General features: G+C 49.5%; 1 protein-coding gene across 3 annotated transcripts; it reads right to left on the reverse strand.

The window, feature by feature from the left end:
- Positions 1-209: 209 nt before the first annotated feature.
- morn4 (MORN repeat containing 4) lies at positions 210-14,650 on the reverse strand. 3 transcript variants are annotated; one of them, XM_068002036.1, is made up of 6 exons: positions 14,444-14,647; positions 11,859-11,933; positions 10,064-10,097; positions 7,883-7,997; positions 5,982-6,091; positions 210-5,161 (listed from the first exon to the last, which is right to left on the reverse strand). In XM_068002036.1, the coding sequence occupies exons 2-6, from the start codon at positions 11,874-11,876 to the stop codon at positions 5,013-5,015; spliced, it is 426 nt and encodes a 141-aa protein (XP_067858137.1). In that variant the 5' UTR covers positions 11,877-11,933; positions 14,444-14,647; the 3' UTR covers positions 210-5,012. The 3 variants fall into 3 exon arrangements, with proteins under 3 accessions (XP_067858137.1, XP_067858138.1, XP_067858136.1); XM_068002037.1 differs by lacking the exon at positions 7,883-7,997 and having other exon boundaries at positions 14,444-14,650; XM_068002035.1 differs by lacking the exon at positions 10,064-10,097 and having other exon boundaries at positions 14,444-14,643.
- Between the last annotated feature and the right edge of the window lie 423 nt (positions 14,651-15,073).

Raw genomic sequence — 15,073 nt, forward strand, 5'->3', positions numbered from 1 at the left:
AGTGCAGCGCTCCCTCAGTACTACACTGGGAGCGTCAGCCTAGATCACGTGCCCAGGCCTCGGGCACGGGACTCGAACCCACAACCTTCTGACTGAGGCGAGAATGCCACTTAAATCGGGCCATCGCCAGACACCCAACGTCCCTCACCCGCCGAGGGGAAAGTTTACAAGCAGGAAAGAAAAATGAAATTGACAGAGAAAATAAGCAGTAATTGAGTCCACATTTATTGCGTTATTTGAACAAACCAGTTCGTAATTACAACAGATATTTAATTGCACTTGAAAAATAAGACTTGAAAGAAAGGCAGCACATGTAAGAATGTGAAGTTAATACATTTCCAGTTTTTTTTTGTAGATATCTCTCATCAGTTAAATATGTGCAAGAAAACCCACCGACTCCTCATGGATACTGAAGGCATGAAAGTAAATCGTCAAGTAATGAGAAAGCACCATGTTTCACCTCAACCTACATTTCGATTAATTTTTTGGACAGTTATGGCTAAAAGCCTTCCTGCCTGTTTTTACAATAGACTAGGGACCCCCTCGCCCCAAAGCAAGAACTGCGACCATTTATTTTTTTTTTAAAAAAAGGTTAAGAGTCCAGCCCTTTTAGAAGGGAAAACAAAAAAAAAGCACACGAATAAAGGCTGCACTGTCCATTACAAATTGTGACAGCAATTCTAATGGTCCCATTAGAAGGTTTTCTGACCCCCGGGAAAGTTTCAAGAAAGGTGAAGACTTGGCCAATACTGAAAGGGTGAGGTGTTCCCAAATTAGCCAGAGGGGTGGGGGCTCAAGCTGTGGGTTGTGTCACAAATCATTCATGTTATGTTTTCTGCAAACGAGAGTAGTGAACTAGTTATAAAATGCTGGACATACACAGCAGGTCTGGCAGGATCTGTTTAAAAAAAACACTTCATTTTTATAGCGCCTTTCGTGACCTCAGGACGTTCCAAAATGCTTTACAGCCAATGAACTATGAACTACTTTTTGATGTGCAGTCAATGTTGTAATGTAGGACACGTGGCATCCAATTTGCGCACAGCAAGATCCCACAAACAGCAATGAGATAAATGACCAGATAATCTGTTTTTAGTGATGTTGGTTGAGGGATAAATATTGGCCCCAGGACACCGGGAAGAACTCCCCCTGCTCTTCTTCAAATAGTACCATGGGATCTTTTACATTCACCTGAGAGGGCAGAAGGGGCCTTGGTTGGCGAGTGGGGGTGGGGAGGAGAAAAGAGAGGGGCACTGGATAGTGACCAAGGGTTAAGAACCATCTCAAGCCCGAAAAAGGTCCTGAGGCCAATTGCAGCAGCCCAACAGCTGGGCCAGCCTAGACTCGGAGACAGAGCATGGATCAAACCAGAGATCGAAATAAACAACGGACATGCAGCTACCATTAACTGAAAAGGATGCAAGGGCTTCAGGGGACATTAAACCGGTACGGTTTGGGGAGTCAACTCGGAGATCGTCTTGTAACCATTCCACTGGCTCCATTTTCCATTACAATAATAAATAGGTCACATGTCTAATATTCATAGGAGTTGCTGGATGAAAATAGACCAAGGTCCATCTAGTTCGCCTTCTACCACCCTGGTAGTCGCATGGTACAATGATAATGGAGTTGTTGACATTGATAGAGACTGATCGCTATGATGAGTCTACAACAGACCCAGACATGAGGCGAGGAAAACCCCCAGTGGTGGAGAGCTTTGGGAACCATAGGTCCAAAGTCACCTGTTCCTCCCGAGCCTGTTACCCTTACCACATGTCATGCCTCAAATTACTCATATACACCGTGTCCCCAAAATGTTATTTTCTGAGAGAAATCGATCTAATCCCTCGCCTTCATTCCCAGTTTTCAGCTTCCCTGCATCGAACGGCGAAAAGGCACAACAAAAAAAGGGCAGCAGCAAAAACAAAGTTTTTTTGAAATTAAGAAGCAGACAATCGCTTTTCTAATTTCAGTTCTTTTAAATTCACATTTCAAACCGCCCTGCTCCCAAGGGAAGAGTCCGGCTGCTTTTACATTCGTGAGATGCACGACTACCTTCTGATTTCCATCTCTCACTCACACGCACAACCAAACCCATTGAAAAAATCACGAGCAGTTATTATTCTCATAATTAAGGCATTTGACTTCCTTTTGTCTCCACTGATATTGCCCCTCCCTCATTTCCCCCCTCCCCTCCCCACCCCTGTCACTCCCAGGCTGACCATAAGACTCTCTCCACACTCTAATGGAGAAGTATGGTGGTGGGGGAGGGGATGAGTTCTCCTTTCTCCGCTAGGCACGAGCTGGAGAATGGATGGAATGGAGGGGAGGTGAAGGGGACTAAGCACCCAGCCTCTGTCCTGTGCCTTACTCCCCAAACAGTGCAGTCAAGCTGAGGGACTCAGTACGAGAGCTGGGGGGAGGGGTTATGTCAGCCTGCTCAATTTACCGCATCGTTCTATCGCAAGTGATGTAGGTCACTTCGTAAACGCAGCTTCTATAGTCCAGGCCAGCATCGTCTAGACTACGGCACCATACGAATCGACATCCCGCAATGGTAATTAAGGCAATTTAAAAAAAAAAAATTGATATAGCAGATTAGAAATGACCAGTTAAATCACTATATACACACACAGTTAAATAAAACACAGGAAGTGCACAGATGGTCAGCCAAACCTCAAAGAGAAAGATCGGTTAGCGTTTCAGGCCTTGGTGGGGGTTGGGGGGGAAACGCATCAGACCCGAGAAATAATGAAGACTTTCCTTCCAATTTCGCCTCGTTCATTATTCTTACACCGTTGAAAACCCTGGACGGTCCAGGGGTAAACGGCGATTCTGGATGGACGATACGGTGAGCTCCAACAGGAATACAACACGGGGCTCTGCTCGATCAGCCGGCTGCTTTAAGGCATCGCTCTAACCCTGTGACAAAAATCGGAAAACAAACCCCGGAGGCGACACTCGATCTCGGCGAGACCAAACCGTTAGAGTATCTTACACCGCGCAGGGCAGTCTCTCCGCCCCAGCGAGCGGTGTCGAACGTACATACGGTTCTTGGTAATTATACCGGTGCTGGAATAATAAATAGTCAGTGGTGACCCAGAGGACCAAGGCTCCGGGCGGGACCAGGGTCTAACGTTCGGTCTGAGGTGCGGTATCTTTAAAGTGGAGAAGGGGTGAGTTCTATCTGGGCGGCCGGGGAGAGATGCTGAGCGGACCGAGGGTCATGCGTTGGGTTCGTAGCAACAAAACTATGGGGGGGGGGGGGGGGGGGGAAATAAAGGAACTGCAAGCAAGGAAAGCATCACCCACGACAAGATGTGCTCATTGACCGGATGGTCCCAGATACCGCTGCAATACTTTCAGAAACCCCAGGGCAGCAGAACAAGAGTAAACACAGGGTCGGGGTTGTGAAGGGCACGTTTAGCAGGCAGAAGCCAGGTAGTATGAATTTATACCGGGGCGGGGGGAAAAAAAATCAACAGCTGGAATGAGCTGGGAGGAAGAGTGGGTGAGGTCTGGACGCTGGGCTCTTCTAAGCAACAGCTGGATGCCATAGTGCAGGGGTGCCCGAACCGTAGCTCCTGGGCCATGTGTTGCCCACCAGCCCTGGGGAATTTGTTCCATGTTCCTAACTGGATGGTTTGTTCCCATTGGATACGTCAGGAGGCTGGACTTTTGGAACGGGCCGCTCTCAGTGGATAAATCCTAAATCAGAATAATCAGAGCTGCAAGCATCACCAACTCCAAACATGTCCACAGTGACGGGAACAGATTTAAACTTTACCTCTTGCCCCCCAGGTACACACCTACTCAGCCCACAGAGACCAAACGCTTGGACATTCTCCTGCTGTATCGGGAAGAGAGTGAGGGAGGGGGTTGGGAAGATCCTGGAATGACAGGATTAAATGGGCTGAACCCCAACCTGCTATCGTGAGGGGATCATAGAATCTTACAGCTCAGCAGGAGGTCATTCGGCCCATCTTGCCTGTGCTGGTTCTTTGAAAGAGCTATCCAATTAGACCCACTCCCTCCTGCTCTTTCCCCATAGCCCTGCACATATATTTCCCCCCCCCCTTCAAGTATTTATCCAATTCCCTTTTGAAAGTTATTATTGAATCTGCTTCCACCGCCCTTTCAGGCAGCGCATTCCAGATCAGAACAACTCGCTGCGTAAGTTTTTTTTCTCCTCATCTCCCCTCTGGTTCTTTTGCCAATTGTCTTAAATCTGTGTCCTCTGGTTACCGACCCTCCTGCCAGTGGAAACAGTTTCTCCTTATTTACTCTATCCAAACCCTTTGTGATTTTGAACACCTCTGATGATGCAATAACGTCAATGATTCGTGGCAGACTCAACTTTTGTTTTGGTGGGGGGGGGGGGAGGAAATTTAAAAAAAAATCAACCAGAGCTCACGGAATTATTCTGCAGCAACGCAGAAGGCAGAATAACGACCCAACCAAGCTGTCAGAGGCCGCTACTCCTGGGCTCTGGAGCCTCTCGGGTGCAACCCGTGGGAGGGAGGCCAAGCGAGTCAGAGAGGAGGCTCAAAGAACTCGGGGTGGGGGGGGGAAGTGACAACGACGCCTTAAGGTGAAATCTGCCTTTAGTCATTTCTCCCCTTCCCTGACGGCCCGGCCTGCAGCCGAGACCGTCCTGAGCCCGCGTGCAGAGGCAGCCGACCGAGCCTTCCGCTGTACCCGTCACCCTTGCTCCCCTGGGGGAGGAGGGCCCCCCCCTCATTCGGCACCTCTCCCAAGCGACTGCAGCTTAAGATTGGGAACCCAGCAAACGGAACCTGCATCCCGCTCATTCCCAGCTGTGCTGTGCTGCCCGCTAAACTGTCATACTGATTAGGGTTGGGGGTGTAGGGGGGGGGGGGGGGGGGAAGGTGGAGGGGGTGAAACCACAGCATCACCACAAGGTGGAATTCAACAGCTCTGAACGCAAACCCAGTCTGTCTCCTACACAGACACCATGAGCAGTTGAATTGATTTTAAGCACGGCGTGACGGTTAGAGGGACAGACCGCGTGCGCTTTTTGCGGACGCTTGGGCTCTCTGGATCACAGCTTGGCACTTCTCCCGTTTGCATAGCCTGTTGTTCTCAAAGACGCCCTCATTTCTCGGGTGACCGTGCAAGCCATCGGGAAACGTTAGCAGCCCTGAGCGAGTGAAAGAAAAAGAGATTCATTAAGCTCAGAGATACAGGCACAAGGTTTAAGAAGTGCAAGGGTGCGTGTGCGGGCATACTACTGGAGTTTAACTGGCTAAAACCCTCCAGCTTACCAGCAAAGAACACAGCTGAGCTTTCCCCTTGCTTCTTGAGGGAGAACCATCCTTACCAGCTGGGGCACTGGCTTGCAGGGTTATCAGAAAACAGATTGGATTTATTCCAACCCACACTGTCCGGCTCACTCCTCCTGGGCTGAGCCCAAGGATGGTTGGACAATCCAAGCTTAATTGGGGGTATTTTGTACCCATTATATTCTTACAAACTAACCTTCTATTTTAGTTTGCAGCCTCCCACGCACCCATGCCCCCCATAATAGCAAGGTGAATGCACAATCTCTATTGTACCACCATTGCTGTGCCCACTAGTGAGATCAACAGGCAAAGATTCTCTATGATTTCCTCAGGGAATTCAATGTCAGCCATGACATGCTGAATGTCCCCGATTAGCCCATGCCCTTGCCTTTTTCATTTATTCTCACCCAGTGAGAGACACAGTCGGGTACAGTCTCCAACCACAGCACACCACAAGAGAACAAAACGTGCAGACCATAGAAAAAATAAGTTCAAATGGAAATGGGCTGGGCTAAGCAGAGTTGGGTTGGGTTGAGCTGAGCTGAGCTGAGCTGAGCTGAGTCAGGTTAGACTGAGTTGGGCTAGGCTGGGCGGAGTTGAACTAGGCTGGGCTGGATTGCCTCCCTCCGAAAGCATTTCTCAACGTACTTGAGATTAAGTAAGAAGATTACTCCTTACCATATCCTTCCACACGTCCATTTTTGAACTCTCCTTCAAACTTCATGCCATCACATCGAGTGAAGACCCCGACTCCTTGGAACTTCCCCTGTACAAACTCGCCCTCGTAGCTGAGGACAGAAACCACAACAGTGCGTCTGAGTATTTGCAGAGGCGGAGAGCCATTCCATCACTGTCCTTTCCTAAGTGTCCACAGTCAGTTGCTTTTGCTTCAGTTCGCCAATGCTCGAACAGCCAGGCTGTGCTGCCTCATCCTCCTCGTCAGCCCTCCTCCTTTCTCCACCAATGCATTGAATTTACATCACAGAAACATTCCGGTGTTTATGCTCCACACGAATTCATCTCACCCTATCAGCATAACCTTCTATTCCTTTCTCCCTCATGTGTTTATTTAGCTTCCCCTTAAATGTATCTATACTATTCACCTCAACTACTCCTTGTGGTAGCGAGTTCCACATTCTCACCACTCTCTGAGTAAAGAAGTTTCTCCCGAATTCTTTACTGGATTTATTAGTGACTCTCTTATATTTATGACCCCTGGTTTGGACTCCCCCATAAGTGGAAACATCTTCTCTACGTCTACCCTATCAAACCCCTTCATAATTTTAAAAGGCCTCTATCAGGTCACCCCTCAGCCTTCTCGGGCTCTTACAAATGCAGCGTTCAGCTCAGCTAACACTGACAGATTGGGCTTTAGTTTTTCCCCTTAAAAGCAGGACTGTGCTTGCCCCCCTCTCCCCTGCTGTCAGCTCAGCTGGTAAGGACAGCTGGTAACTGAGCTATACAAACCACAACGTCTCAGCTTGATTCCCAGAGTGTGCTGGTTCTGCTGGTCTCACCCAGTATGGAGCTACAGTGTCCCTGGGGCAAAAATAAAAACAAGGGCTAGGGGTCCTGCCCCTGGTCACTATCGACTTGAAAATGCAAGAGTGTAAATGGCGGGCGACGACAGGACTGGACTCAGCTGTGATGCCTCTTTCGACCAAATAACCTGACGATACTCACAGGTGAGGTACTGGAGGGAACCCCGGGCCCATGGGAACCGTACCCCACGGGCTCAGCACCTACAGCAGGGATGCCACTTGGAGGTAACACACTGGCCAAGGCCACACAGACAGGATGCATCCGTAGAGCCTTTACTGTGCAAAAGCTGCACTATATGGTACAGCAGCACCCTCTGGTGATAGGGGAACAGCACTACAGGCACAGACAACGGCCGTCACCTGAACAATTAGACAGACCAACCAATTCAGACATACCAGGCGAAAGAACACAAGAAGAAAATACCTTGAATACCGCAGGGACGTGTATCTCAAGCAAATATTGGCTGGGTCTCGACAGACTCCGAGCAAGTACCCATTGATTATAGGGAACACACTTCATTAAAGGAATGTGCATTCATTTTCCATCCGTCTTTCGAATGAGACATTAAACAGAGACCCGTCTGCCCTCTCAGGTGGACGTAAAAGATTCCACAGCCGTTAATTCAAAGAAGAGCAGGGGAGTTCGCCCCAATGTCCAGGTTAATATTTATCCCTCAACCAAAATCACTAAAACACAGATTATTTGGTCATCATCACATTGCTGTTTGTGGGAGCTTGCTGTGCGCAAATTGGCTGCCGCACTTCCTTACATCACAACAGTGACTACACTTCAAAAAAAGTACTTCATTGGCTGTAAAGCGCTTTGGGATGTCCTGAGGTCATGAAAGGCGCAAGGTCTTTCGTTCCTGGCAGAGGTCAGCAAACAGACTGCTGTACCCTAGTCTTGTGCTTGGGGCGTAGTGCGTGAGTTGGGGCATAATTGGCAGCAAAAATTGTAACCAACGGGTTGGGGGATGGGAGGGAGGGAGGGAGAGAAAAAGAGATGAGGGGACCCAAGCATGTCGGACTCCAGCTTACCTCGAGCCATCAGAGAAGAGCAGCGTCCCGCGGCCGCTGAACAGGCCGTTCTCAAACTGTCCGGTGTAGTTGCTGCCGTCGGCGAACCTCAGCTGCCCGATGCCGTGTCGCCGACCTGGTGCAGAGAGGGAAGGGTAAAAGGCCGCGGCGTCAATGACGTTGCAGAAGACTACGGTTCTGTTCGTTCTTGCCTGGTGACACACGGGGTGAAAGGCCACATGCAGACCAGGAACCGGGCCAGGTTCGATACCTGGGCCCCGTGCTGATCCTAGCTGGAGAAGCACGTGAGCAGTGCTATAAAATCGACCTCAGTGTCAGAGGCTGGGTATTCTGTAGCGAGCGGCTCACCTCCTGATTCCCCAAAGCAGCTCCACCACCTACAAGGCACAAGCTGTTCCAGTACAGCTACAACACTGGCATCTAGCCGACAATGTGGAAAATTGCCCAGGTATGTCCTGTCCACAAAAAGCAGGACAAATCCAATCCAGCCAATTACCGCCACATCAGTCCACTCTCAATCATCAGCAAAGTGATGGAAGGTGCCGTTGACAGTGCTATCAAGCGGCACTTACTCACCAATGACCTGCTCACCAATGCTCAATTTGGGTACCGCCAGGACCACTCGGCTCCAGACCTCATTACAGCCTTGGTCCAAACATGGACAAAAGAGCTAAATTCCAGAGGTGAGGTGAGAGTGACTGCCCTTGACATCAAGGCAGCATTTGACCGAGTGTGGCACCAATGAGCCCTAGTAAAATTGAAGTCAATGGGAATCAGGGGGAAATCTCTCCAGTGGCTGGAGTCATACCTAGCACAAAGGAAGATGGTAGTGGCTGTTGGAGGCCAATCATCTCAGCCCCAGGACATTGCTGCAGGAGTTCTTCAGGGCAGTGTCCTAGGCCCAACCATCTTCAGCTGCTTCATCAATGACCTTCCCTCCATCATAAGGTCAGAAATGGGGATGTTCGCTGATAAATGTACAGTGTTCCATTCCATTCGCAACCCCTCAGATAATGAAGCAGTCCGTGCCCGCATGCAACAAGACCTGGACAACATCCAGGCTTGGGCTGATAAGTGGCAAGTAACATTCGCGCCAGACAAGTCCCAGGCAATGACTATCTCCAACAAGAGAGAGTCCAACCACCTCCCCATGACATTCAACGGCATTACCATCGCCGAATCCCCCACCATCAACATCCTGGGGGTCACCATTGACCAGAAACTTAACTGGACCAGCCATATAAATACAGTGGCTACAAGAGCAGGTCAGAGGCTGGGTATTCTGCAGCGAGTGACTCACCTTCTGGCTCCCCAAAGCCTTTCCACCATCTACAAGGCACAAGTCAGGAGTGTGATGGAATACTCTCCACTTGCCTGGATGAGTGCAGCTCCAACAACACTCAAGAAGCTCGACACCATCCAGGACAAAGCAGCCCGCTTGATTGGCACCCCATCCACCACCTTAAACATTCACCCCCTCCACCACCAGCGCACCGTGGCTGCAGTGTGTTCCATCCACAGGATGTACTGCAGCAACTTGCCAAGGCTTCTTCGACAGCACCTCCCAAACCAGAGACCTCCACCACCTAGAAGGACAAGGACAGCAGGCACATGGGAACAGCATCACCTGCATGTTCCCCTCCAAGTCACACACCATCCCGACTTGGAAATATATCGGCCGTTCCTTCATAGTCGCTGGGTCAAAATCCTGGAACTCCCTTCCTAACAGCACTGTGGGAGAACCTTCACCACACAGACTGCAGCGGTTCAAGGCGGCGGCTCACCTCCACCTTCTCAAGGGGCAACTAGGGATGGGCAATAAATGCTAGTCTTGCCAGCGACACCCACATCCCCAGAATGATTAAAAAACAAAACAGGTGTCGCAACTGACCCCCCAGCCACCATATCCCCCCGCCCACTCAGATGGTCTGCCGACGTTCATCATCTAGATTTGCGCGCGGAGAATGACCCACTTGGCTGAAGTACAGGAGGGTTGTTAGTTCCCAAGGAAACTGCACCCCGACATAGGAAATCCCCGTCTTCAGGAAGGGGGATGGGGGGGGGGGGGGTTGGGGGGAAAGGAACTGCCGGCCAGCAACCAAAGACAATGGCAGCGGGGGTACGAGCACAAGGATCTGGGAAAGATGCCCTTCACCCCTCCACGTTCACATTGGTACTTACTGGTGGCAGTGTTGAACCATGTGGATACCAAACACTAGAAGGTGGGAAAAGAAGGAATTTAAATAAGTACATTTTAATATTGTATCCTCATCCATGCCTTTGCTACCTCTAGACTGGACTATTCCAATGCTCTCCTGGCTGGCCTTCCATCTTCCACCTTCCGTAAACTTCAGCTCATCCAAAACTCGCACCAAATCCCATTCTCCCATCACCCCGTGTTTGCTGACCTACATTGGTTCCCAGTCCTGCAATGCCTCGATTGTAAAATTCTCATCTTCGTGTTCGAATCTCTCCATGGCCTCACACACTCCCCATCGCTGTAACCTCCTCCAGCCCTACAAAATCACTGCGCTCCTCCAATTCTGGCCTCTTGTGCAATCCTGATTTTCATCGCTCCACCATTGGCGGCCGTGCCTTCAGCTGCCTAGGCCCTAAGCTCCGGAATTCCCTCCCCAAGCCTCTCCGCTTCTCTCTACTTCCTTTAAGACGCTCCTTAAAACCTACCTCTTTGACCAAGCTTTTGGTCACCTGTCTTAATATCTCCTTGTGGCTCGGTGTCAAATTTTGTTTAAGAACTCTCCTGTGAAGTACCTTGGGACGTTTTACTCCGTTAAAGGCGCTATATAAATGCAAGTTGTTGTATGTGACATCCTAAATTCACCACCTCAGATTGCGCCCACCACTAACGACCGAGACTCAACAGTCCCTCACCCAGGTGTTGTCAAAACATTCTCTCTAGATCCGGTTCAGAAAGCCACTGTTATAGTGGCACCACTTTAGAGGGTATCTCAGTTCAAGTCTACGTGGTGTGAAAGTTTCACTTCACCATCCATTGCACATTACGCACTAGAGTCAAAATCCTTGTCTATCGCATCCCTACATGTCAGCCGTGGCTCAGTGGGTAGCTCCCTCGCCTGCGTCAGAAGGCTGTGGGTTCAAGTCCCACTCCAGAGACTTGAGCACAAAATCTAGACTGACTCTCCCAGTGCAGTACTGAGGGAGTGCTGCAGTGTCGGAGGTGCTGTCTTTTGGATGAGGCGTTAAACGCTCAGGTGGACATTGAAAGATCCCCGTGGTACTATCTTGAAGAAAAGCAGGGGAGTTCTCTCCCTGGTGTCCTGGCCAATATTTATCCATCAACCAACATCACTTGAAAATAGATGATCGGGTCATTTAATTCATTGGTTTGTGGGACCTTGCTGTCATAAATTGGCAGCCGCGTTTCCTACATTACAACAGTGACTACACTTCAGAAAGTACTTCATTGGCTGTAAAGCGCTTTGGGATGTCCTGAGGTTGTGAAAGGCACGATATAAATACAAGCCGTCTTCTTCTTCCACTACATATTCTTGCCCCACCTTACCTCTGCAGTCTCCTCTAACCCTTCCTCACAGCCCGTGCCTTTGGGTCATTTGACTCTGGTTTCATGAGCATCCCCTCCCCTCCCCTTCCCCTTTAGTTGTTTCGCCCGCTCTCCGGATCCCCCTCCTCACACCTCTCCACCGTGCTATTTCTCTCGTGGCCTTCAATAATCACCACCCCCCCCCCCCCCCCCCACCCAAACCCCAACCCACCGATGAGTTTTGGTCACCTCTCCTTCCTCTATTATTGCTCACCCGTGTCTCCCCTGTGAAGCGGCTCGGGTCATTTACTACACTAAAGGCGCTGTATAAACATGCACAGTCATCGCTGTAACCCCTGTAACAACGCCAGGAAGTATCCAAAGAGAAAGGATAAGCGGCCTGAGTCACGCCTTGTGAGCCAAAAAACAAAAGCTGTAGAGAGAAAGACTTACCTTCCTTCCATTCCCCATGATACTCCTCACCGCTGGAGTAGGTGAAGGTCCCTTTGATAAGCGTCATGGTCTGATCTAACGAAAAAAGCAATAGTTGCTCCAGTGAGTGACTGAGGCTTGTGGACCAAGGAAAGTTCCACAACAACAACTTGCATTTATATCGCGCCTTAACAGAGTAATACTTGGAGCGTTATCAAACAAAATCTGACACCAAGTCACATATTGGAGATATTGGGACAGGTGACCAAAAGCTTGGTCAAAGAGGCAGGTTTTAGGGAGCGTCTTAAAGGGGTTCCATTTGCAACCCCTCAGATAACGAAGCAGTCCGAGCCCACATGCAGCAAGACCTTGACAACATCCAGGCTTGGGCTGATAAGTGGCAAGTAACATTCGCGCCAGACAAGTGCCAGGCAATGACCATCTCCAACAAGAGAGAGTCCAACCACCTCCCCTTGACATTCAACGGTATTACCATCACCGAATCCCCCACCATCAACATCCTGGAGGTCACCATTGACCAGAAACTTAACCGGACCAGCCACATAAATACTGTGGCTACAAGAGCAGGTCAGAGGCTGGGTATTCTGCGGCGAGTGACTCACCTCCTGACTCCACAAAGCCTTTCCACCAACTACAAGGCACAAGTCAGGAGTGTAACTGAATACTCTCCACTTGCCTGGATGAGTGCAGCTCCAACAACACTCAAGAAGCTCGACATCATCCAGGACAAAGCAGCCTGCCTGATTGGCACCCCATCCACCACCTTAAACATTCATTCCCTTCACCACCGGTGCACTGTGGCTACAGTGTGTACCATCCACAGGATGCACTGCAGCAACTTGCCAAGGCTTCTTCGACAGCACCCCCCAAACCCGTGACCTCTGCCACCTAGAAGGACAAGGGCAGCAGGCACATGGGAACAACACCACCTGCACGTTCCCCCTCCAAGTCACACACCATCCTGACTTGGAAATATATCGGCTGTTCCTTCATCGTCGCTGGGTCAAGATCCTGGAACTCCCTACCTAGCAGCACTGTGGGAGAACCTTCATCACACGGACTGCAGCGGTTCAAGAAGGCGGCTCACTACCACCTTCTCAAGGGCAATAAATGCCAGCGATGCCCACATTGCACGAAGGAATAAAAAAAAAGGTTTAGGGAGGGAATTCCAGAGCTTGGGGCCTAGACAGCTGCCAACGGTGGAGCGATAAAATTTGGGGATATGCAATAGGCCAGAATTGGAAGTAGCGCAGAGATCTTGGAGGGTGGCAGGGCCGGAGGAGATTACAGAGATAGGGAGGGGGGAGGCCACATATGAATTTGAAAGCAAGGAATGAGAATTTTTAAAACTGAGGTGTTGCCAGACCAGAAGCCAATGTAAGTCAGCAAGCACAGGAGTGATGGTTGAACGGGATTTGGTGCAAGTTAGGATACGGGCAGCAGAGCTTTGGATGAGCTCAAGTTTACAGAAGGGGTAAGGTGGGAGGCTGGCCTTGAGAGAATTGGAGTAGACGAGTCTAGAGGTAACAAAGGCATGGACGAGGGCTTCGTCAGCAGATGAGCTGTGGCAGGGCAGAGATAGGCGATGTTATGGAGGTGGAAGTAGGCGGTCTTAGTGATGGAGCAGATTATGGGGTCGAAAGCTCATCACAGGGTCAAATAGGACGCCAAGGTTGTGAAAGGTCTGGTTCAGCCTCAGGCAGTTGGCAAGGAGAGGGATGGAGTCAGTGGCTAGGGAACAGAGGTTGTGGCAGGGACCGAAGACAATGGCTTTGGTTCTCCCAATATTTAGTTGGAAGAAATTTCTGCTCACCCAATACTTGATATCGGACAAGCAGGGTGACAAATCAGAGGCGGTGGAGGGGTCGAGAGAGGTGGTGGAGAGGTAGAGCTGGGTTTCGTGAGCGTACATGTGGAACCTGACGTCGTGTTTTCGGATGATGTCACCGAGGGGTAGCATATAGGTGACAAATAGGAGAGGGCCAAGGATAGATCTTTGGGGGACTCCAGAGGTAACTGTGCGGGAGCGGGAAGAGATCCATTGCAGGTGCTTCTCTGGCTACGGCTGGGACCAGGCGAGGGCAGTCCCACCCAGCTGGACAACAGAGGCACTGGAGGAGGATGATGTGGTCAACCGTATCAAAGGCTGCAGACAGGTTGAGACAGGTCTATGCTGAGTTAACCAATCTGAGCCAGACCATCCACTAGGATGCTACAATTTCAGCACCCCTGGGCAAGGGGGAAAATCAGCCAAGAGTGTCCACTCCTGATGTGTGCGTGCAAAACAGACAAGGACATGATCAGGCTTAACTGTGATGCCCTTCATGGCCAAATATCCCACTGACATTCATTATCTGGGGTCACGCATCAAGTAGCCTTTCAGAGAAGATGCATGCACAAATGAAATGAATAAATCTTTGAGTTTGGACTGGTCAGTAATAAAGAGGTGGGCAAACCCCATAATGCCTCCCAACTGACAATTCCAATTAAAACAGACATTTTTTAAAAAATTAAATAAACGTCAAAAAAGTAAATTGTGCTTTTTTTTTTCCCCCCCCAAGTTTGATTAAAAGTGCTATACTCACATTGCTACACAGCCTGTGGATGATGATAATGCTGCTGCAGGGAGTCAAGCCTTAAATTGATGAATATTCAGCTCCCAGGTCCTGCCTGAGTCAGACATGTCCTCCCTCACAGGGAGCGCACCTCGCAACAACCCGCGCCCTCATTGGCTGCCTCCCCGGTTACTGGCTCCGTTACCCTGGCGACCGGCGTGGAACCCGATCGATCGACGCGCAAATCGCAGGCCGTAGGCCGCCGGCCGCCATCTTTGTGAGGGGCAGCAATCATTCTATTCACTTATATTTAATTTTAAAAAACATATATATCTATAGGGAAATAGCCAGAAATTATGAAGTTCTTATTTTACAAGCAAAAAAAGAATAAAGTTTACAATTAAAAGATTTTTTTTTGGGGGGGGGGGTGGGGGGGGTTACTATGAACAGAATGGAGGCGTCATCTTTGTGCGTGGCATAATTAAAGCAACCTGTAAGTTTTATGTTTTAAATTTATTATTACTATTTTTATTATAAATGCAAAGTTATTGAACTGTTTTAACTGGAGTTTATACATATCTGTCCAGTCTAAATTATTTAAAGTGAGATTAACTCATTTTGCTTTTGGTTTAAATTCAATTTAAAGTATATTCGCACCCT

Source organism: Heptranchias perlo, chromosome 21 (genome assembly GCF_035084215.1).
Source record: "Heptranchias perlo isolate sHepPer1 chromosome 21, sHepPer1.hap1, whole genome shotgun sequence".
Lineage (NCBI taxonomy): Eukaryota > Metazoa > Chordata > Chondrichthyes > Hexanchiformes > Hexanchidae > Heptranchias > Heptranchias perlo.